The following is a 22,237-nucleotide window of genomic DNA, read 5'->3' as shown; positions in this document are numbered from 1 at the left end:
ACATTCTGGAGTATATGCAAATTGCCATCATACAAACTGAGGCAGCAGACTTCGTGAAAATTAATATTTGTGTCATTCTCAACTTTTGGCCACGACTGTATGTCCATTTCATGAAATCCAAATAAAAATCTATTTAAAATTACAGGTTGTAATGCAACAAAATAGGAAAAATGCCAAGGGGGATGAATACTTTTGCAAGGCACTGTAGTTGTTGGTTAGCTAGCGAATTTTAGCCATAGACGTGACATGAGTCAAAACACCTAAAGAATACACTTTATCAATAACATGATACAACAAAATGAAACCAGCCACCTATTATTCGCCACATGGCAGCTCCTTGTCATTGTTGCTATCTCTCTGACTGTCCAGAATCATAACACCACACGGCCTTCTGTCTCCGGAATCATAACACCACACAGGCCTTCTGTCTCCGGAATCATAACACCACACAGCCTGTCTCCCTCCAGAATCATAACACCACACAGGCCTTCTGTCTCCGGAATCATAACACCACACAGGCCTTCTGTCTCCGGAATCATAACACCACACAGGCCTTCTGTCTCCGGAATCATAACACCACACGGCCTTCTGTCTCCAGAATCATAACACCACACAGGCCTTCTGTCTCCGGAATCATAACACCACACGGCCTTCTGTCTCCGGAATCATAACACCACACGGCCTGTCTCCCTCCAGAATCATAACACCACACAGCCTCCCCACCACACCCACATAGAGGGATTTAGGTTGTGATGGTATAGCTGGAAATATTGTCTTGTCGCAGGCGTTGAATCAATTGTGTAAATAAAATGCTTCTTAAAATGTGTTACCTATTAAAATATAATACAAAAAAATACATAAGCCACAGCAGCACATTGTCTCATTTATTGACTGTTATCAGTTCACCAACAGAAATACTGATACAGAGCAGTGGAGGCTGCTGAGGGGACGACGGCTCATAATAATGGCTGGAACAGATCGAATGGAATGGCATCAAACCATGTGTTTGACGTATTTGATGCATTCTACCTATTCTGCTCCAGACATTACCACGAGCCTGTACTCCCCAATTAAGGTGCCACCAACCTACTGTGATACAGAGAAAGCAATTTTCATATACAGTAATTTTAGACCATCATTCCTGTCTTTTACATCTTTTTTTCTGAAATTCACAATAAGGTTTGAGCATTGTGTGATTATGGCCTGCCAGAAGTTACCTGTTACCCCAAGGCCATCAGAGAGAAGAGAGGAATGTGGGCTTTTTAATCCATAGAGATAAGACATGTTCCTCAAACAATTTATTTGACTCTGTTGTAGAAACATGTATTTGTCCACGAGAAGAGCTTTCCTGACCTTGCCACAAAGCGTTTCAAAATAATAATGAAAAGAACATTCAGACACTTCAGAATCAATGTTATCAGCAAAGCATTCGATGAAGCAAATAACTACACATTAATCCAAACAATGCTCAGTAGTAAATCATTTTCATATTTACTAAATAACAAACATCATGCAATGATGACTTTCCTTTACCAGCTGCAATGACTCACTTTATTTTATTTTTATGTTAGTATTTGAAAAGGAGATCACATTCCAACAAACTACACAAATGTCGCAACAAGGATTTAAAATTCTACCACAGGTCAAATCTCTGTCCATAAATAACTTATATCTTCAAAACAAAATCCCAATTAGAAGGAACCTCTTACTGATATTCCATGTGCAAACAAGTTTATACCAAAATGTTTCTACCAGAAAGTGTTTGAATTTGATGTGTAAACTGAACACGTACCTGAGGAGAAGCTTACATTTCTAATTTAAGCTACTGTATTGAAAACAGTGAACAAAAATGTATGCTACCCAAACACCAAGCATAATATTTAGTGAAGCATTATGTAATAGCCAAGTTAATTCACATACCTACAGTGCAGAAACATTCATTTTAGACAAACGGTATGTCACTCACTACGTTTGGCAAAAACACTTCACCAAAAACACTTTACAGAAGGTTAGGAACCTGCCTATAGGAATTGCTATGCCCTCTCAGAAATAGGCAACAGGCACATTGGCTGGGAAAAGACAGGTCAACAATTGTGGCTACATTGAGAAAAGTAGACTTAAGAACCATGAGTTGACAATTGCTCAGTGAAAGCAGAGTATTGCACAGTGTTTTTAGACTCTGAGAAGGGCCACTTATATAGCCCTCGCCACTGGCTATCTTTTGTTATACAATAGCTATACACGTCAAAAGTATGTTTTGTGTGCTAAACCTGAAAATACAAACATTTATGGCGATGCCTATAAGACATGAGTAATACAAACATTTACAAAACAATTGAATGACACACTTCAATGCCAGATAATTCATAACGAGATTGAAAAGTCGATTGTCAAGATTTCTGCTCCTTAGAGCAATTAATTTATTTGAGTAGTAACTAATCCCATGTAATAATAATTTTGGTAATGATCTATAACATGGTGATCGGTGAACCAAAAAAGGAAAAACTCATTCTTACGTGTCTTTTTTTGTTGCCATTTCATGGTACTAGAACAGTTGTTGCACTAACTCTAAACACAGTGCATAGGGCCCATAGTCAATGACATTAGTAATCGTTATGGCCACATAGAATTGCTCATGATTTGTCAGAGTACTGATATTACTGTTTCTGTAGTACCAGACCTACTATGTTTTGTTTTTATGGTTTAAGGCTTTATAAGCAAACGTAAAGAGTGAAACTTAGAACAACTTACTCATACTTTGACTCTTTTAGTTCCATTTCCAGTAGATTAATAATAATCAGCATTTTTTATTAAGTCCTACAATTGCTATTCTCTCTCATAAATAAATACCACATTTGAGGAGATATACTAACCTGACTGGACAATTATTTAAAATATTCTGTGTCCTGTTAAATTGTCAGTACAGATTGTATTTGCCAGCTCAAAGATCTACCTACAAACCAATCTTTCATTACAGAGTATTTCACCCTGCTACTCTCCTGGTGACTGATTCCATCTCATACAGTGACCAAGTAGCCACAAAAAGATTTAGTGACTATACATTCTGTTTTTATGACACATCACCTGACAAATGACCAGAGACACATACATGCATTTGTCTCTAAACATAATATTAAATAAAACTATCACACACACACACACACACAGTACATACATACAAAAAAGTATTCAATGACCGACAAATCAATCCAAATGTCTGTACACTTTGGAATCCACTCGTGTGTGTGTGCTACCTCGATGGCACACACCCTCTGTCTCCTTTACACTACAGTATGTGCCAGAGGTCCTACAGTCGCTAGTGAAAGTCTACACACCCCTTGCACAGTCATCACATTTTGCTGCCTTAAAATGTAATCTAAAAGGGATTAAATGTGATTGTTTTCCTATCTACACAACGTATTCCACATTTTCCAAGTGAAGGAAAAATTATAGAAACATTTCTAAATTACTCAGAAGTACAGTATGAGGATGTACTGATTGCGTATATCTTCACTCCCCAGAGTTAATACTTTCTGTAAGCAACTTTGGCAGCAATTACAGCTCTAAATAATTTTTTATAAGATTTGACAAACTATGCACAACTCTTAGGGCAACATATATCCATTATTTTTGTAAAAATTGTTCAAGCTTAGTAAATTTGTTTGGGAATCATTGATGGACAGCAATATTGTCTCTGAATATTTAAGTCAGGATGGAGATTGGACTATTCATGACACTCAACACCTCTTGGAAAGCCATTCTTGTGTGTCTTTGTTATTACAATGTGTGTAATTGTCCCATGGAAAAATACAACTCCAGTCAAGAGTTAGGTTTTCAGAAGACTGAGGCAGGTTTTCCTCTAACCTTTTACCTGGGCTTTGCTCCTTTCATAGTTATTTTGATCCTGACAAACTCCAGTCCCTGCCGGTGACGAGCATACCCATAACATCATGCTTCCACCACAATACCACAAATGTTTATGGCAAAGACACACCAGAATGGTGTTCCAAGAGACTGTTCCTGAGTGGTCTAGTCTCAGAAGATACATTTTCTTGAAAATCAGAGACGTTTGAATGTTTCTGTCCATCAATGATTCCTAACCAAATTTACTGAGCTTGAGCAATTCTGATAAACAATGGACATATGTTGCCCTAAGAGTTGTGCAAAGTTGGTAGAATTGTTTTCAAAATCATTCAGCTGTAATAGCTGCCTGTGGTACTTCCAAGTATTAACTCAGGTTTTTATTTTTTATTAATTAGGAAACATTTCTATATTCAAAGACCTGTTGAATTTAAAATTTCAAGCCAGCCTTGGAGAAGGCTAAGCAGGACCGCTATCGCTGGTCGACACTCCCCATATCACTCGCTGTCAGAGTCAACTCGGTCATCATGCCACGATTCCTGTAAATGTTTGAAAATATTCCTATCTTTATAGCAAAATCGTTTTTTAAAGAACTGGATAGACATATCTACTTTCATTTTTGGAAAGACAGAAAGGAGAGGGGGGTCTTGCCCTACCCAATTTCCTCCATTACTACTGGGCTCCCAATATTCACAAGATAACCTTTTGGGTCTCTGCATTTTTAGATGGGGAAGGAATGGTGTGGTCCTTTATGGAAAAGCACTCATGTCAAACATCATCCCCGGTCTCCTTAGTCTGTGCCACCCTATCATTGAGCAAATAATACCACTCAAACAACACTTATGAAAAGTTACATCTGGATACGCTCTTAGGGAAAAAAGCTGCTATCTAGAACCTAAAAGGGTTCTTCAGTTAACCCTTTACACAGAGGGTTCTACATGGAACCCAAAATGGTTCTACCTGGAACCAAAAAGGGTTATCCTATGGGGACAACCGAATAACCATTTTGGAACCCTTTTTTCTAAGTATATGGTCTCAGTTTAGGATCCACTTTGGATGTAGACAAGCTTTCTAACACACTCTTCACAACCTACTTCATAGACACAGCCTTCCAGCTATGCTTTCAGAAAGGATTGAAGAGTGTAACAGACATTTTCCATGACTGTGTATTTATCCCCTTTGAACATCTAGTTAGAGAGCACAGTATACCCCAGACACATTTCTTCAGGTACCTGCAGATTCGCAACTTTACAAAAAAGATTTTCCCGTCCCTCCCACCCACCAGCTGGCTTGATTATGTTTGATCCTGGATCCCTAAGTAAAGGGACACATTTCTATGCTGTATGACATTATTCCGAATATTGCATGCCCCACTCTTGACCATGTAAAGCATTCATGGGAGGAAGAGTTTGGAAGCGAGTTCTCCGATATCACCTGCATTCTGCAATCCTGGGTTACTACAGTTTCAAGTATTTAATCGCCTACACTTTTGCAGGATTAGACTTTCCAGATTGTATCCAGATATAGACCCAACCTGCTCTAGATGTCATCAGCCACCCGCCACTCTGTATCACATGTACTGGTCATGCCCGACACTAGTTCCATTTTGGTCCTCCATCTTTGAGACTTTCTCATATATATGCAATAAGGAAATTGCCCCAGATCCCTCTGTTGCTATTTTCGGGGTAGCCCCCGAAGGGCTTATTTTCTGTAACACCCAAGCAGAGGCCATAGCCTTCTCGTTCCTTCTGGCCCGCCCACTTATTATTTTTAAGTGGAAGTCAGATACCCCGCCATCGCATGCTCACTGGGTAGGGGATGTTATGGCCCATCCTAAACTGGGTAGGGGATGTTATAGCCCATCCTAAACTGGGTAGGGGATGTTATGGCCCATCCTAAACTGGGTAGGGGAAGTTATGGCCCATCCTAAACTGGGTAGGGGATGTTATGGCCCATCCTAAACTGGGTAGGGGATGTTATGGCCCATCCTAAACTGGGTAGGGGATGTTATGGCCCATCCTAAACTGGGTAGGGGATGTTATGGCCCATCCTAAACTGGGTAGGGCATGTTATGGCCCATCCTAAACTGGGTAGGGGTTGTTATGGCCCATCCTAAACTGGGTAGGGGTTGTTATGGCCCATCCTAAACTGGGTAGGGGTTGTTATGGCCCATCCTAAACTGGGTAGGGGATGTTATGGCCCATCCTAAACTGGGTAGGGTTTGTTATGGCCCATCCTAAACTGGGTAGGGGATGTTATGGCCCATCCTAAACTGGGTAGGGGATGTTATGGCCCATCCTAAACTGGGTAGGGGATGTTATGGCCCATCCTAAACTGGGTAGGGGATGTTATAGCCCATCCTAAACTGGGTAGGGGATGTTATGGCCCATCCTAAACTGGGTAGGGGATGTTATAGCCCATCCTAAACTGGGTAGGGGATGTTATGGCCCATCCTAAACTGGGTAGGGGGTGTTATGGCCCATCCTAAACTGGGTAGGGGGTGTTATGGCCCATCCTAAACTGGGTAGGGGGTGTTATGGCCCATCCTAAACTGGGTAGGGGGTGTTATGGCCCATCCTAAACTGGGTAGGGGGGGTTATGGCCCATCCTAAACTGGGTAGGGGTTGTTATGGCCCATCCTAAACTGGGTAGGGGATGTTATGGCCCATCCTAAACTGGGTAGGGGGGGTTATGGCCCATCCTAAACTGGGTAGGGGGGGTTATAGCCCATCCTAAACTGGGTAGGGGGGTTATGGCCCATCCTAAACTGGGTAGGGGGGTTATGGCCCATCCTAAACTGGGTAGGGGTGTTATGGCCCATCCTAAACTGGGTAGGGGTGTTATGGCCCATCCTAAACTGGGTAGGGGGGGTTATGGCCCATCCTAAACTGGGTAGGGGAGGTTATGGCCCATCCTAAACTGGGTAGGGGCTGTTATGGCCCATCCTAAACTGGGTAGGGAGTGTTATGGCCCATCCTAAACTGGGTAGGGGAGGTTATGGCCCATCCTAAACTGGGTAGGGGTAGGTTATGGCCCATCCTAAACTGGGTAGGGATGTTATGTAGTTATATAGTATTTTTTATTATTTTATTATTATCCAACAGCTGTTGCATAGGATAGTACCAATGTAACTTGTTGTTGTATTTATGTTTTGTTACTGTAGATTATCTAATTTTAAAAACAATTGTAATAATAACTTACTTTCACTTTGAAAATGTTTAGTACGTTTTGTAGAGCCCCAGAATTTTTTGATAAAATGTTAAGGCAGCAAAATGTGAATACTGTGCAAGGGGTGTGTAGACTTTCACAAGTCACTTTGGTTTCCTTATTCTAAAACAAGGCTGCTTTATACATTTAGCTTTAGGCCACATTTCCTTATTTACCCTCTTCCCCTGACAGCTAAAGCAGTCTAGGCAGCATTCACAGAATATCACATGGCTTCTCTGTTTGAAGACAGCTGGGCACTCCTGAATCTTGTGAGAGGCCTTAAGAGTCTAGGAGGAGGCTAGAAAGAGAGAGAGAGAGAAATAAGAGAAATGGGGCACTGATTGACCATAACTGTTCTGAAAGCAGTAAATGCAACATTGTTTGTGGTCTGACAATGTTTGTCTAGCCTGTCCAATGTGGGCACAAAAATACACTAAGTATATCTCTACATTCAATTCCTCGGACAAGATAAACACTCATTACATTATGAAAATATGATTTGACATATTAAAAGAAAGCAATCCTGGAATGTTGTTTTCAGATGCCTGTTCCAGCTTGTTTTCTAGTTTGGGAAATCAATAAATGCAATCAAATCAATACTTCCATAACCATTGCAATTCACAGCAAAGTCATATCAGCAGTGAAACATTACTGCAAAAGAACACCAATTTACACACATTTGTCAATGCAATAAAACTAAAAATACATATTAGAAACAAATTTGTATCATAACAGTACAACAAATTACACCCCAAAAAAATTAAAGATCTGCCGTCCTAATTTTTGCAATGATAACGTTCCACGCAACAAGGACCCAGTTAGAAGTAGCCAAGTAACAATTAGTGACCCAGTGTGTTAGTCACCACAGACCAGCAGCAGTTAGAACCACACACCAGTAGGCCAGTCAGTTTAAAAGAGTACCTCAGGCCCCTTCCTCTTAATCAACCTGAGCTGTGGGGAGCTTGTGGATGTTTCTCCCCCTCTCCTCTTGTCCTCAGTCTGCTCTGTTGCTGGGGGTGCAGGGGATGGAGGTGGAGAGGGTAGAGAGGGCTGGATGGTCAGAGGGGGTGTGGGTTCAGTCATGGGTTCGGGGGGCGTAATAGGATGGGACAGTGGCTCCTTGGTGTCACACTGATCGAAGCTCAACACCTCATATTCAGTCATGTCAAAATCTTGCCCTGCACCATGAGAAGGGACCATGGTAAAACAAATTACAGACACATCAGAATGTATGCTGAAGGCAGCAGTGAAATGTACTATAATTATTGAAGTGATGTAGCTCATTTCATTACAGTGAGGTTGTTATGAGTTCAGTTTACTAAGGGGCAGAGTAGGGTTGTTTTTCTCTACACAGACGACAGGAGCAGACATCATCTGATCATGTGTGCAGGCAGAGGCAGGGGGATACCCTCTCTCACAGGACAAACAAGCATACCTACGCCATTAGGACGAGGACTCCTCTTCAGGGCCCTTAATTTAGTCTCTTCAGAATTATGTTCAGTACACTGGATTTCTATCTTATCATTCAATTTGCCATGCAAGCAGAAAGCAAAAGGCAAACATAGCCTTTCATTATCCTGCTCTTTCAGCATAAAGGATGCTTGAGGACTTATCAGGTAATATCATGTTGTTCTGAAATCAAATAATCACATTGTAATTATTGTAAAATAAGTGTGTGATAAGTTGACAAAATAAATCTAAATGTGTTAATTGTCCACACAGTACAGCCACTTACAGTTATCCACAATATTATTGCTTCAAAAAAATGTATGTTAACAGAGCCATGGTGCAAAAGCACTCCTTTTCACCTTTGTGACACTCAATAACCTCTAGGAAAATAGACTAATCAATCCAAAGAAAGTGAATCTCAAAGAAACTTTGGACCGTACAACACATACTATATAATGACACATGAAACACTGAATGAGTCTGGCCACCAGAGAGCAGGCTGTGGTCATTCAAGGATAAAAGCTCAAAGTGAAGCATTCCTAGATGGGTCAAGAGCCTGCCTGCCTGGCAGCCCTGTGGAAACTGACCTGCAGGCAGAGAGCGTCACAAACAGGAAGGGAGATGTGGGGTTCGGGAGACTCAGGAAAGACAGTTTACAGAACTATTATCTGCAGGCTTAAAGAGGAAGGAGGCCATATGATAGTTTAAGTTTTTATGTCACATGCACAAGTACAGTGAAATGCCTTTCTTGCAAGCTCTAAACCCCAACAATGCAGTAAGCAATAACAATGTAATACTAAAAATAACATAAGGTAGAACAAAAAGAAAAAGAAAAACATGAGAAAGTAAGCATATTATATACAGGGTTAGTCAGTTCCATATTTACAATATGCAGGAATACTGAAGTGATAGAGGTAGACGTGTATAGGGTTAAGGTGACTAGGCATCAGGATATATGATAAATAGAGTAGAAGCAGCGTATGAGACAATTGTATGTGAGTGGGTGTGTGTATTGAGTCAGTATAAATGTGCATATTATGTGTGTGTGAACAAATTATGAAGTGAGTGTGTGTGTTGGAGTGTCAGAGTGTTTGAGTGTGTAGGGCCCTGTGAGTGTGCATAGAGATATTTTGAAATAAAATAGGGTCAACTCAGCTGTTCAGGAGCCTGTTGTTGTCAGACTTAATGCACCGGTACCGGCTTGCTGTGCGGAAGCAGAGAGAACAGTCTATGGCTTGGGTGGTTGGAGTCTAACAATTTTCCGGGTCTTCCTTTCACACGGCCAGATATAGAGGGCCTGGATGGCAGGGAGCTCGGTCCCAGTGATATACTAGGCTGTCCACACCACCCTCTGTAGAGCCATGCGATCGAGGGCGGTGCTATTGCCATACCAAGCAGTGATCTAGCCATTCAAAATGCTCTCTTTTTTAAGATTAGAGGACGCCCATGCCAAACCTTTTCAACCTCCTGAGGGGGAAGAGGTGCTGTGTGTATGTGGACCATTTTACAGTGCCTTCGGAAAGTATTCAGACCCCTTGACTTTTTCCACATTTTGTTACGTTACAGCCTTATTCTAAAATTGATTAAATAGTTTTTTCCCTCATAAATCTACACACAATACCACATAATGACAAAGCAAAAATAGGTTTTTAGAAATGTTTGCGAATGTATTAAAAATAAAAAAAACTGATGTCACATTTACATAAGTATTCAGACCCTTTACTCAGTACTTTGTTGAAGCACCTTTGGCAGCGATTACAGGATCAAGTCTTCTTGGGTATGACGCTACAAGCTTGGCACACCTGTATTTGGGGAGTTTCTCCCATTCTTCTCTGCAGATCCTCTCAAGCTCTGTCAGGTTAGATGAGTGTTGCTGCACAACTATTTACAGGTCTCTCCAGAGATGTTTAATCAGGTTCAAGTACTGGCTCTGGCTGGACCGCTCAAGGACATTTAGAGACTTGTCCTGAAGCCACTCCTGCGTTATCTTTGCTGTGTGCTTAGGGCTGTTGTCCTGTTGAGAGGTGAACCTTCGCCCCAGTCTGAGGTCCTGAGCAGGTTTGCATCAAGGATCTCTCTGTACTTTGCTCTGTTCATCATTCCCTCGATCCTGACTAGTCTCCCAGTCCCTACCACTGAAAAACATCTCCACAGCACGATGCTTCCACCAACATGCCTCACCGTAGGGATGGTGCCAGGTTTCCTCCAGATGTGACGCTTGGCATTCAGGCCAAAGAGTTCAATCTTGATTTCATCAGACAAGAGAATCTTGTTTCTCAAGGTCTGAGAGTCTTTAGGTTCCTTTTGGCAAACTCCAAACAGGCAGTCATGTGCTTTATACTGAGGAGTGGCTTCCATCTGGCCACTGTACCACAAAGGCCTGATTGGTGGAGTGCTGCAGAGATGGTTGTCCTTCTGGAAGGTTCTCCCATCTCCACAGAGGAACTCTAGAGCTCTGTCGCCACCAGTGATCAGGTCTATCACTGTTGTGTTTGCATCATCTATGGATTTGTTTGGGCGGTATGCAAATTGCAGTGTGTCTAGGGTGTCTGGGATGATGGATTTGATGTGTGCCATAACCAGCCTCTCAAAGTACTTCATGATTACAGATGTGAGTGTTACAGGGTGATAGTCATTGTTGCATTAAGCGTTAGAGTTTTTGGGAACAGGAAGGATGGTGGTCAGCAACTCACTGCCTTCCTGAAGACAAACAATGTATACGAAACGCTTCAGTCTGGTTTTAGACCCCATCATAGCACTGAGACTGCACTTGTGAAGGTGGTAAATGACCTTTTAATGACGTCAGACCGAGGCTCTGCATCTGTCCTCGTGCTCCTAGATCTTAGTGCCACTTTTGATACCATCGATCACCACATTCTTTTGGAGAGATTGGAAACCCAAATTGGTCTACATGGACAAGTTCTGGCCTGGTTTAGATCTTATCTGTCGGAAAGATATCAGTTTGTCTCTGTGAATGGTTTGTCCTCTGACAAATCAATTGTACATTTCGGTGTTCCTCAAGGTTCCGTTTTAGGACCACTATTGTTTTCACTATATATTTTACCTCTTGGGGATGTCATTCGAAAACAATGTTAAATTTCACTGCTATGCGGACGACACACAGCTGTACATTTCAATGAAACATGGTGAAGCCCCAAAACTGCCCTCGCTAGAAGCCTGTGTTTCAGACATAAAGAAGTGGATGGCTGCAAACTTTCTACTTTTAAACTCGGACAAAACAGAGATGCTTGTTCTAGGTCCCAAGAAACAAAGAGATCTTCTGTTGAATCTGACAATTAATCTGGATGGTTGTACAGTCGTCTCAAATAAAACTGTGAAGGACCTCGGCGTTACTCTGGACCCTGATCTCTCTTTTGAAGAACATATCAAGACTGTTTCAAGGACAGCTTTTTTCCATCTACGTAACATTGCAAAAATCAGAAACTTTCTGTCCAAAAATGACGCAGAAAAATTAATCCATGCTTTTGTTACTTCTAGTCTGGACTACTGCAATGCTCTACTTTCCGGCTACCCGGATAAAGCACTAAATAAACTTCAGTTAGTGCTAAATACGGCTGCTAGAATCCTGACTAGAACCAAAAAATTTGATCATATTACTCCAGTGCTAGCCTCCCTACACTGGCTTCCTGTTAAGGCAAGGGCTGATTTCAAGGTTTTACTGCTAACCTACAAAGCATTACATGGGCTTGCTCCTACCTATCTTTCCGATTTGGTCCTGCCATACATACCTACACGTACGCTACGGTCACAAGACGCAGGCCTCCTAATTGTCCCTAGAATTTCTAAGCAAACGGCTGGAGGTAGGGCTTTCTCCTATAGAGCTCCATTTTTATGGAATGGTCTGCCTACCAATGTGAGAGACGCAGACTCAGTCTCAACCTTTAAGTTTTTACTGAAGACTTATCTCTTCAGTAGGTCCTATGATTAAGTATAGTCTGGCCCAGGAGTGTGAAGGTGAACGGAAAGGCTGGAGCAACGAACCGCCCTTGCTGTCTCTGCCTTGCCGGTTCCCCTCTTTCCACTGGGATTCTCTGCCTCTAACCCTTTTACAGGGGCTGAGTCACTGGCTTACTGGTGTTCTTCCATGCCGTCCATGGGAGGGGTGCGTCACTTGAGTGGGTTGAGTCACTGACGTGGTCTTCCTGTCTGGGTTGGCGCCCCCCCCTTGGGTTGTGCCATGGCGGAGATCGTTGTGGGCTATACTCGGCCTTGTCTTAGGACGGTAAGTTGGTGGTTGGAGACATCCCTCTAGTGGTGTGGGGGCTGTGCTTTGGCAAAGTGGGTGGGGTTATATCCTGCCTGTTTGGCCCTGTCCGGGGGTATCATTGGATGGGGCCACAGTGTCTTCTGATCCCTCCTGTCTCAGCCTCCAGTATTTATGCTGCAGTAGTTTATGTGTCGGGGGGCTAGGGTCAGTCTGTTACATCTGGAGTATTTCTCTTGTCTTATCCGGTGTCCTGTGTGAATTTAAATATGCTCTCTCTAATTCTCTCTTTCTCTCGGAGGACCTGAGCCCTAGGACCATGCCTCAGGACTACCTGGTATGATGACTTCTTGCTGTCCCCAGTCCACCTGGCCGTGCTGCTGCTCCAGTTTCAACTGTTCTGCCTGCGGCTATGGAACCCTGACCTGTTCACCGGACGTGCTTGTTGCACCCTCGACAACTACTATGATTATTATTATTTGACCATGCTGGTCATTTATGAACATTTTAACATCTTGACCATGTTCTGTTATAATATCCACCCTGCACAGCCAGAAGAGGACTGGCCACCCCTCATAGCCTGGTTCCTCTCTAGGTTTCTTCCTAGGTTTTTGGCCTTTCTAGCGAGTTTTTCCTAGGGAGTTTTTCCTAGCCACTGTGCTTCTTTCACATGCTTTGCTTGCTGTTTGGGGTTTTAGGCTGGGTTTCTGTACAGCACTTTGAGATATCAGCTGATGTACGAAGGGCTATATAAAAATACATTTGATTTGATTTGATTTTGATCATGGACTGTAGCCCCTGCCACATGTGGCAGGCAGCCTATGTAATATGATTCCACCTTATTCCTATATTGACCTTTTTCTAATTTGATGACTCTGCGGAGGTCATAGCGGGACTGCTTGTACTTGTTCCGGTCCTCAGCCATAGTCTCCGGGTTGTCTGCAATAGCCCTATGTGTGGTAGCCCTGTCGTTTAGTTTAGCACAAACTTCAGTGTTAATCCAGGCCTTTTGATATGGGAAGCAGCGAACCTTAACTGTGGGGACAACATCGCAGATGCATTCCTAATGAAGCCGGTGATGAAGGTGGTTAGCTTGTCAATGTTATTGGCGGAGTCGCAAAACATATTCCAATCAGTGCTAGCAAAGCAGTCCTGTAGCATAATCTCTGATTTTGGTGACCATTTCTCAATGGAGCATGTCACGGGTACTTCCAGTTTGAGCTTCTGCTTGTAAACAGGAAGCAGGAGTACGGAGTCATGATCTGATTTGCCGAATAGCAGACGAGGGAGGGCTTTGAATGCTTGCTTGTGGGTAGAATAACTGGTCTAGGACTTTATCGCCCCTAGTGGCAAAGGAGACATGTTGATGGAAGTTGGGCATCTTGTGTCTTAATGACGCAGAGTTAAAATCACCGGCAACCAGAAAAGCTGCCTCCGGATGTACGTTTTCCTGCTTGTTTATAGCCTTGTACAGTTCATTAAGTGCCAGCTTGTTATTAGTCTTGTCCTGAGGTGGAAAGTATACAACTGTCACGATAACAGCTGAAAAGTCCCTCGGAAGGTAAAAAGGTCGGAATTTAACCATCAGCTATTCCAAAACGCGTGAACAATTGGTCGACACTTCCACCGCGCTCGAGTCAGCACACCAGTTGTTGATGAAGAGGCAAACCCCTCCGCTTCTCAATTTCCCTGACTTCACTGTCCTGTCCGCACGTGAATGGAGAGTCAATTGAGTTGGATAGCCTTGGGGGGTATCTTGTCCGAGAGCCATGTTTCAGAAAAGCAGAGAATATTGCCGTTTCGAGACTACAGTTGGTTGAAGCTGGTAGACCAAAACTGATAGTAAAAGGCTCAAGTTCGAGTCATTCAAAAAATATCTCCCCATCCTCTGCATTCCATTTCTACGTAACATGGCGGAGTCTCGCACATGAGCCTTACTTTCGGTTTTGGTCCACTAGCTTCAAACAGCTGTAAAAATATATTCCACAGTGATTTAGATGGTACAATGAATCCCTACAATATTCAGTGCTTGTTCTCTCAAACTGAAATTAAGTGAACAGTGTAGAATTTTTGCAACCAGGAAATGGCAGAGTGATTTCCACTTGATAACACAGCCAAAGTCAGAACAGCTTTCCCATTTTGACAACAGATGCCGCTCCGGTGGGAGAAATCAATAGGTGAATATCACAGCCAATCACAACCCTGGTGAGTAAGTAATACTAACAAACACTATCATGTCACTATTACTGCAGATATATTATGGGCAATTTCTGAAATTACAATGCAAAAATTCTACAAAAATCACGTGTAACACCTTTAAACTGTGCTCACTGTTTTCACCGGTGCTGTGGTCAACCATTATTTGCCAAATATACCATATTTGGTCTATTAGCCGTTCTAGTGCACATGCTAGTGTACAAAAGTTGCCAATCCAATGTGCCGTTTTCAGTGTTAACATATTGCTACTTAGCTATTACTTGGTAGTTATCTAAGAGGTCATACAAATGTCTTATAGAAAAAGTTATGACACTCCCTTCCCTGCCCTTGTTGTGGCCAATCGATTTGTCTGTATCTTGGTTAGTTATGTAAGTGTATGTGGCCGTATAATCTCACCCTTGGTGTAGCCAATCTCTGATTTGCTGCGCATCATCGTCCTGGCCCTTTGTTGTCCAGCTGCAGACTGGGTGTGGACAGATCCAGGGTCCATCTCAGTTGGGTCGGACTGGTAGGCGGACAAGTCCTGCATGCTGAAACTTCGCAGTCTATCTGACAGTACTCCTTGGCTCTGGTGTGGGAGACAAAATACATGAACACTAGGAATAATCTATATGAATAGAGAAAAACATCACTTCACCGCACCCAGGACAAATCAGAAATTCAAAGAGTCAGCATTACCTTTGTCGCAGCCAGTACTGCAGCTGTGGCTGCCACATTCAAACCTTTCCTCCCAAAAGTCACCAGAGTATCATAGCTTTTGTCCTTTGCTTGGCAGAGATAGTCATCAATGTCCTGGACAGACAGAAATACACACACATATTACAGTAACTGTCTTTTTCTTGGCAGGTCATGTGAAAAACACATTCATTAGGTTTGATGTACTGCATGTACAGTACCAGTCAACGTTTGGACACACCTACTCATTCAAGGGTTTATCTTTATTTTTTACTATTTTCTACTGTTGGAATGTGCTAAACTTTGAACATTGAGATATTAAATGAATGATAGGAAATGAAAGAGACTGGGTTATGTTAGAAGTTAATGGTTCTCAGAGGAAAGAAGAAGGCTTTGGAATGTGTTTGATGGAGGAGAGGAGAGCGATGTGTCGATACAGGGGAGACAGATGGACATCTGTGTATTAGATGAAAGAGGGGTTGAGGTCAGGAGGTGAGGAGAGATTCTCTTAAGAGAGTAATAAATGTTTGGAATCCTGTTACCCTCTTTATTAGCTTCCTGTAGAGCCATAAAATGTAAGGATTGGAGAGAAAGGGGAGTGTCTTAAGTAGGATGCATATAAACTGTGATGTCTGAAATGTTTAGCTGTCTGATTTTCAGCTGTACAGAATCTTTGGGAATAATTAAACTTGGTTAAAAAGATTCTCTAGTGTCCGTGAGTTATTTACTCTGAAAAATAAGAACCTAACACTACATTGTAGAATAATAGAAGACATCAAAACTATGAAATAACACACATTGGAATGATGTGGTAACCAAAAATATTAAACAAATCAAAATATATTTTATATTTGAGATTCTTCAAAGTAGCCACCCTTTGCCTTGAGGACAGCTTAGCAGACTCTTGGCATCATCTCAACCAGCTTCATGAGGTACTTTAAGACATGAAGGTCAGTCAATGCGGAAAATGTCAAGAACTTTTAAAGTTTCTTCAAGTGCAGTCACAAAAACCATCAAGTCCTATGATGAAACTGGCTCTCATGAGGACCGCCATATGAAAGGAAGAACCAGAGTTACCTCTGCTGCAGAGGATAAGTTCATTAGAGTTAACTGCACCTCAGATTGCATCCCAAATAAATGCTTCACAGAGTTCAAGTAACAGACGCATCTCAACATCAACTGTTCAGAGACTGCGTGAATCAGGCCTTCATGGTCAAATAGCTGCAAAGAAACCACTACTAAAGGACACCAATAAGAAGAGACTTTCTTGGGCCAAGAAACATGAGCAATCGACGTTAGACCAGTGGAAATCTGTCCTTTGGTCTGATGAGTCCAAATTTTAGATATTTGGTTCCAACCGCTGTGTCTTTGTGAGACGCAAAGTAGGTGAACGGTTGATCTCTGCATGTGTGGTTCCCACCGGGAAGCATGGAGGAGGAGGTGTGATGGTGCTTTGCTGGTGACACTGTCAGTGATTTATTTAGAACTCAAGGCACACTTAACCAGCATGGCTACCACAGCATTCTGCAGCGATACGCCATCCCATCTGGTTTGGGCTTAGTGGGACTATCATTTGTTTTTCAACAGGACAATGGCCAAACACCTCCAGGCTGTGTAAGGGCTATTTGACCAAGAAGGAGACTGATGGAGTTTAACACTTTTTTGGTTACTACATGATTCCATGTGTTTTATTTCATTGATTTTATGTCTTCACTATTATTCTACAATGTCGAAAATAAAGAAACCCTGGAATGAGTAGGTGTCCAAACTTTTGACTGGTACTTTAATAAAATGTTTAGCCGAGCATATAAACCATTTTTAACATTGAAGAAAGCTTATAGTACATTTCAAGAGGACAATGAAAACTGGACTAATGCACAGGCCTCACCTTTTCTTTTGAAGAAAGTGTTGGATGAACAAACTTCCTGTATAGAACGCTGGACCCCTTTGTGTAGGGAGACAGTAACCATACCACAAAGGCAATCTTCAGCTCATAATAGAAAGGAACCCTACAGTGAAGGGAAGAATAATACAGCGATCATTTAGAGCATTCATAAAATCTACACTTTCAATTACAATAGCATCATCAGTCTTATGACTATCTGTCACACCCTGATGTCTTTCAACTCTCTTTGTCCTTGTCTCCACCCCCCACCAGGGTTCTCCCATCTTCCCTATTATCCCCTGTGTATTTATACCTGTGTTTTCTGTTTGTCTGTTGCCAGTTCGTCAAGTTCTACCAGCATGTTCCCGTGTTTTCTGTGCTCTAGTTTTTGTTTTTCCTAGTCTTCCCAGTTCTGACCTTTCTGCCTGCCCTGATCCTGCCTGCCGTCCTGTACCTGCCTGACTCTGATTTGGATTATGGCTCTTTGCCTGCCTTGACTTACCTTTTGCCTGCCCCTTGTACTATAATATACTCTGAGACTCGTACTATCCACCTCCTGTGTTTGTATCTGGGTCTTAGCCTGAGCCATGATACTATCCTGCTGTAGGCCGATGCTATGTGAATGTGTACTATTTCAGAACAATATTTAGGACTTCATAACTATATATTAAAACAAGTTAAATAACATAAAGAAAACATATTTTATAATACACCATTTACTTACCAACAGATAAATATATCTGTGATGGTTTCCATGGTGGTGAATAGGGCAAATATTATCCAGTACATCATCCATTTTACCTTTAAAAGTAGAATAACTCTCAGTCTCGCACATAATAGTTCAGAAATATTAATCTAAATTCTAATAAATCCTGTTTTAAAACTGAAATATGTCATTTTTGGGGGTACAGAAATGTGAGTTGTAGATCTGTCACTCTCATTGAAAGCAAGTTTTTATCCTGTATTTAAATTTTGTTTTTGAATCTTTTACTTTCGGGTTTTGCAACACCTGCTTCAAACACCTGAAAATACAATATTTTCTGTTATGGAAAATATATTTCACTGCGATTTAGAAAATACAATGATTCTCTACACTATACTTGCTTGTTTTGTCACAAACGATTAGAATTTTATCAACCATGAAATGGTGGAGCGATTTCTGCATAGTGCATCTTTAAGTAATTTAGTCCAATAGTTGTCTGGGTCTGTGAAACTGGCCCATAATGTGTAATCTACACAGACTGACTCAATATGGCACGTTACCGTTTGGTTTTCACTTTTTTCAGACTGCTGCTCATACTCACATATTCCTTCACATCCTTTGACTTGACAGCTTTGTATGAGTAGTATGCAGGATATAATGTGCCAAATATAAGCCTGGAAAACATCAAACATGTCATAAGCCTATGCAATAAATGTTAGTCCAGCACAGCCACACACATTATGGGGATAAAAGCAAATAAAGCGCAGTAAAGTGGAAACAGTGCAGCAGCTGACAGCAGTTATAAACTGAATAGTCACCTCATCAAAAAACAAACATCTCTGTTTTTTAACTGACACCCCAGTTCTGGGTATATTATTAATTTACTTTGTTAAAACTGTTTTAGATTTCATGTAGTGTAATTCATGTTTATATATATATATAAAAAAAAAAAAAAAAACAACTGGGAGTAACTATTTGCGCATTTCCTTTGCGCCATGACCCTTTGACATCAATGAGGCCTCCGCGAAACTCCAATTCCGCCCATATTGTTGAATGTTACTGATATGAAGATACTAATATTTTCAACAACAATCAAAAACAAATAACTAAACTGATATCAGAGCTCATCTGAAATCTGACAGATTAAACAGGGACACGAGGACTCTTGGCCTACCCATGTGCGACTGTATAACTCTCAAACAGGACCCCTTGAAGCAACAATTCAGCAACAGCTGGGGGTGTGACCTGCTAAAATTACTGACCTGTGACCTACATATGCATACACCGGGTTATCCTGTGGAAAACAATTCCAAATACATAAGGTCAATCAAAACAAAAATGTATTCAGCGTTTCTCCTCAAGACCTCAGAACAACAAATCGAATATGTGGTTGGATAGGCTATAGGCTTTGAATGCCAAGACAGCCAGAAGAAACTTGCGGACCCTCACGTCTTTAAACTGCAATGTAATATGATATTATAATCTAAATTTAATTGACGTGCTATTTTGATATTTGTTTTAGGCCTACTCCAAGCCCATATGTTGTGAAGACGTTTAATAATTTCTCCATATTACAACAATAGGAATGGGCAGTGGAGCCTAGAATTTTGCTTCCATAGTCGAATATGCTTAAATATTCGGATGACTATAATTACCAGAACATGTTGCAATAAAGTCTATAATTATATGCAACACTTGCATTGTAACCTGAAAAGGTTGACCCATCCCTTTGTTTTCCAAATAAAGAATATCAAGAATCATAAAATAGCTCCGCTCACCCCACCGCACTGTGTTTTGGGCATTTTATTCAGTCAACTTTGCATTTAAGCCTACTGTGTGACATATCAATGGCAAAATAATTTTTGTTTTATTATTTACATATCTCTGAATGAGCAGACATATATCAATAAAAATATACATATTTAATTTGGCCAATCGTCATTCTTTGTCTGGACTGGAAATAAAACGCATGTGAATACATAATAGAGCACATATCGTCGACCCATTGAATGTGATATATGACAATGAAACCATTCTTTCAGTAAGGAATAACATTTCAGTCATAAACAGAGCACAATATTCTGTCTGTCTCGTCTCAAACCCCCGAGACACCGTCTCTGCATAGAAATAAGAGGTGTCCTAAATAGGCTATAAAGCGGCCACTGCTGACATGCACCTTGTCACTGAAAGAAAAGAAAAAAGATTTATCGTAAACGGCATTATCTCGAGGTGGGCTATTTTAGAAATGAGAGAGAATGTGATAAAAAAAAATAACTTACACCACAAGTCTAGAGATTATCCAAGAGACCATTGTGCTGAGGCGGCGACAGAACGTGCTGTCAACAGGGAGGAGTTTCCTTCTTGAGCGTTGGCAGTTGCCATTTGACAGCAACGTCAGCGAGCGCCAACCAAGGCGTCAAACGATGTGCCGCACCCAGACATGAACGTTATTCAGAGTGAACAGCTGTGACTACTGAAATGATCATGTCATTGGCCTACCTACCTAATATTATTTATATGTATACTGAACAAAAATATAAACGCAACATGTAAAGTGTTGGTTTCATGAGCTGAAATAAAAGATCCCAGAACTGTTCCATATGCACACAAAAAGCTTATTTCTCTAAAATGTTGTGCCACCAATTAGTTTACATCCCTGTTAGTGAGCATTTCTCCTTTGCCAATATAATCCATCCACCTGACAGGTGTGGCATATCAAGAAGCTGATTAAACGGCATGATCATTACACAGGTGTACCTTGTGCTGGGAAAATAAAAGGCCACTAAAATGCACACACAACCCCATGCCACAGATGTCTCAAGTTTTGAAGGAGCCTGCAATTGTCATGCTCACTACAGGAATGTCCACCAGAGCTGTTGCCAGAGAATTTAATGTTAATTTCTTGAACATCGTTTTAGAGAATTTGGCAGTATGTCCAGACAGCCTCACAACCGCAGACCATGTGTAACCACGCCAGCCCAGGACCTCCACATCAGTCTTTTTCACCTGCTGGATCATTTTAGACCAGCCACCTGGACAGCTGCTTAAACTGTGGGTTTGCACAACCGAAAAATGTCTGCACAAACTGTCAAAAACCGACTCAGGGAAGCTCATCTGCGTGCTCATTGTCCTCACCAGGGTCTCGACCTGACTACAGTTTGGTGTCATAACCGACTTCAGTGGGAAAATACTCACCTTCGATGGCCACTAATACGCTGGAGAAGTGTGCTCTTCATGGGTGAATCCCAGTTTCAACTGTACCGGAGAGATGGCAGACAGCGTGTATGGCGTGGTGTGGGCGAGCGGTTTGCTGATGTCAATGTTGTGAACAGAGTGCCCCGTGGTGGCGGTGGAGTTATGGTATTGGCAGGCATAAGCTACGAACAACGAACACAACTGAATTGTCGATGGCAATTTAAATGCAGAGATTCCGTGACGAGATCCTGAGGCCCATTGTCGTGCCATTCATCCGCTGCCATCACCTGTTTCAGCATAATGCAAGGATCTGTACACAATTCCTGGAAGCTGAAAATATCCCAGTTCTTCAATGGCCTGCATACTCACCAGACATGCCACCCAATGAGCATGTTTGGGATGCTCTGGATCATTGTGTACGACAGCGTGTTCCAGTTCCCGCCAATATACAGCAACTTCGCACAGCCATTGAAGAGGAGTGGGACAACATTCCACAGCCTGATCAACTCTATGCGAAGGAGATGTCGTGCTGCATGAGGCAAATGGTGGTACCTTTTTTTTAAGGTATCTGTGACCAACAGATGCATCTGTATTCCTAGTCATGTGAAATCCATAGATTAGGGCCTAATGAATTTTTAAATTTACTGATTTCCTTATATGAACTGTAACTCAGTAAAATATTTGAAGTAGTTACATGTTGCATTTATATTTTTGGTCAGTGTATAATGAATGTTTTAAATGGTGATTAAGTATGAAGATTGTTATGTTGTAATAATTAAATCACCAATATCACCTCGGTTAATAAGCCTATTGCAGAGAA

At 41.6% G+C, this 22,237-nt stretch overlaps 1 protein-coding gene across 1 annotated transcript; it reads right to left on the bottom strand.

Moving 5' to 3' along the window:
• Window positions 1–863: 863 nt before the first annotated feature.
• On the bottom strand, window positions 864–20,621 carry LOC106610991 (receptor expression-enhancing protein 1). The gene is made up of 8 exons (XM_014210769.3): window positions 20,502–20,621; window positions 18,824–18,896; window positions 18,244–18,320; window positions 17,523–17,643; window positions 15,638–15,751; window positions 15,356–15,527; window positions 7,990–8,246; window positions 864–7,366 (listed from the first exon to the last, which is right to left on the bottom strand). Exons 1-8 carry the CDS (start codon window positions 20,531–20,533, stop codon window positions 7,292–7,294), a joined length of 921 nt encoding a protein of 306 aa, XP_014066244.2. The 5' UTR covers window positions 20,534–20,621; the 3' UTR covers window positions 864–7,291.
• Between the last annotated feature and the right edge of the window lie 1,616 nt (window positions 20,622–22,237).

Source organism: Salmo salar, chromosome 09 (assembly GCF_965601325.2).
Source record: "Salmo salar chromosome 09, fSalSal1, whole genome shotgun sequence".
NCBI classification, from domain to species: Eukaryota; Metazoa; Chordata; class Actinopteri; order Salmoniformes; family Salmonidae; genus Salmo; species Salmo salar.
The sequence above is the reverse complement of the archived record's forward strand: the minus strand, read 5'-3'. Positions and strand labels throughout refer to the sequence as shown.

Coding starts and splice junctions, on each gene's coding strand:
- LOC106610991 (XM_014210769.3), bottom strand. CDS start 20,533: ATGGTCTCTTGGATAATCTCTAGACTTGTGGT. Junction 18,897..20,501: donor ATAATCTCTAGACTTGTGGT/GTAAGTTATTTT, acceptor GATGTTTTCCAG/GCTTATATTTGGCACATTAT. Junction 18,321..18,823: donor CAAAGGATGTGAAGGAATAT/GTGAGTATGAGC, acceptor CTACTTTTAAAG/GTAAAATGGATGATGTACTG.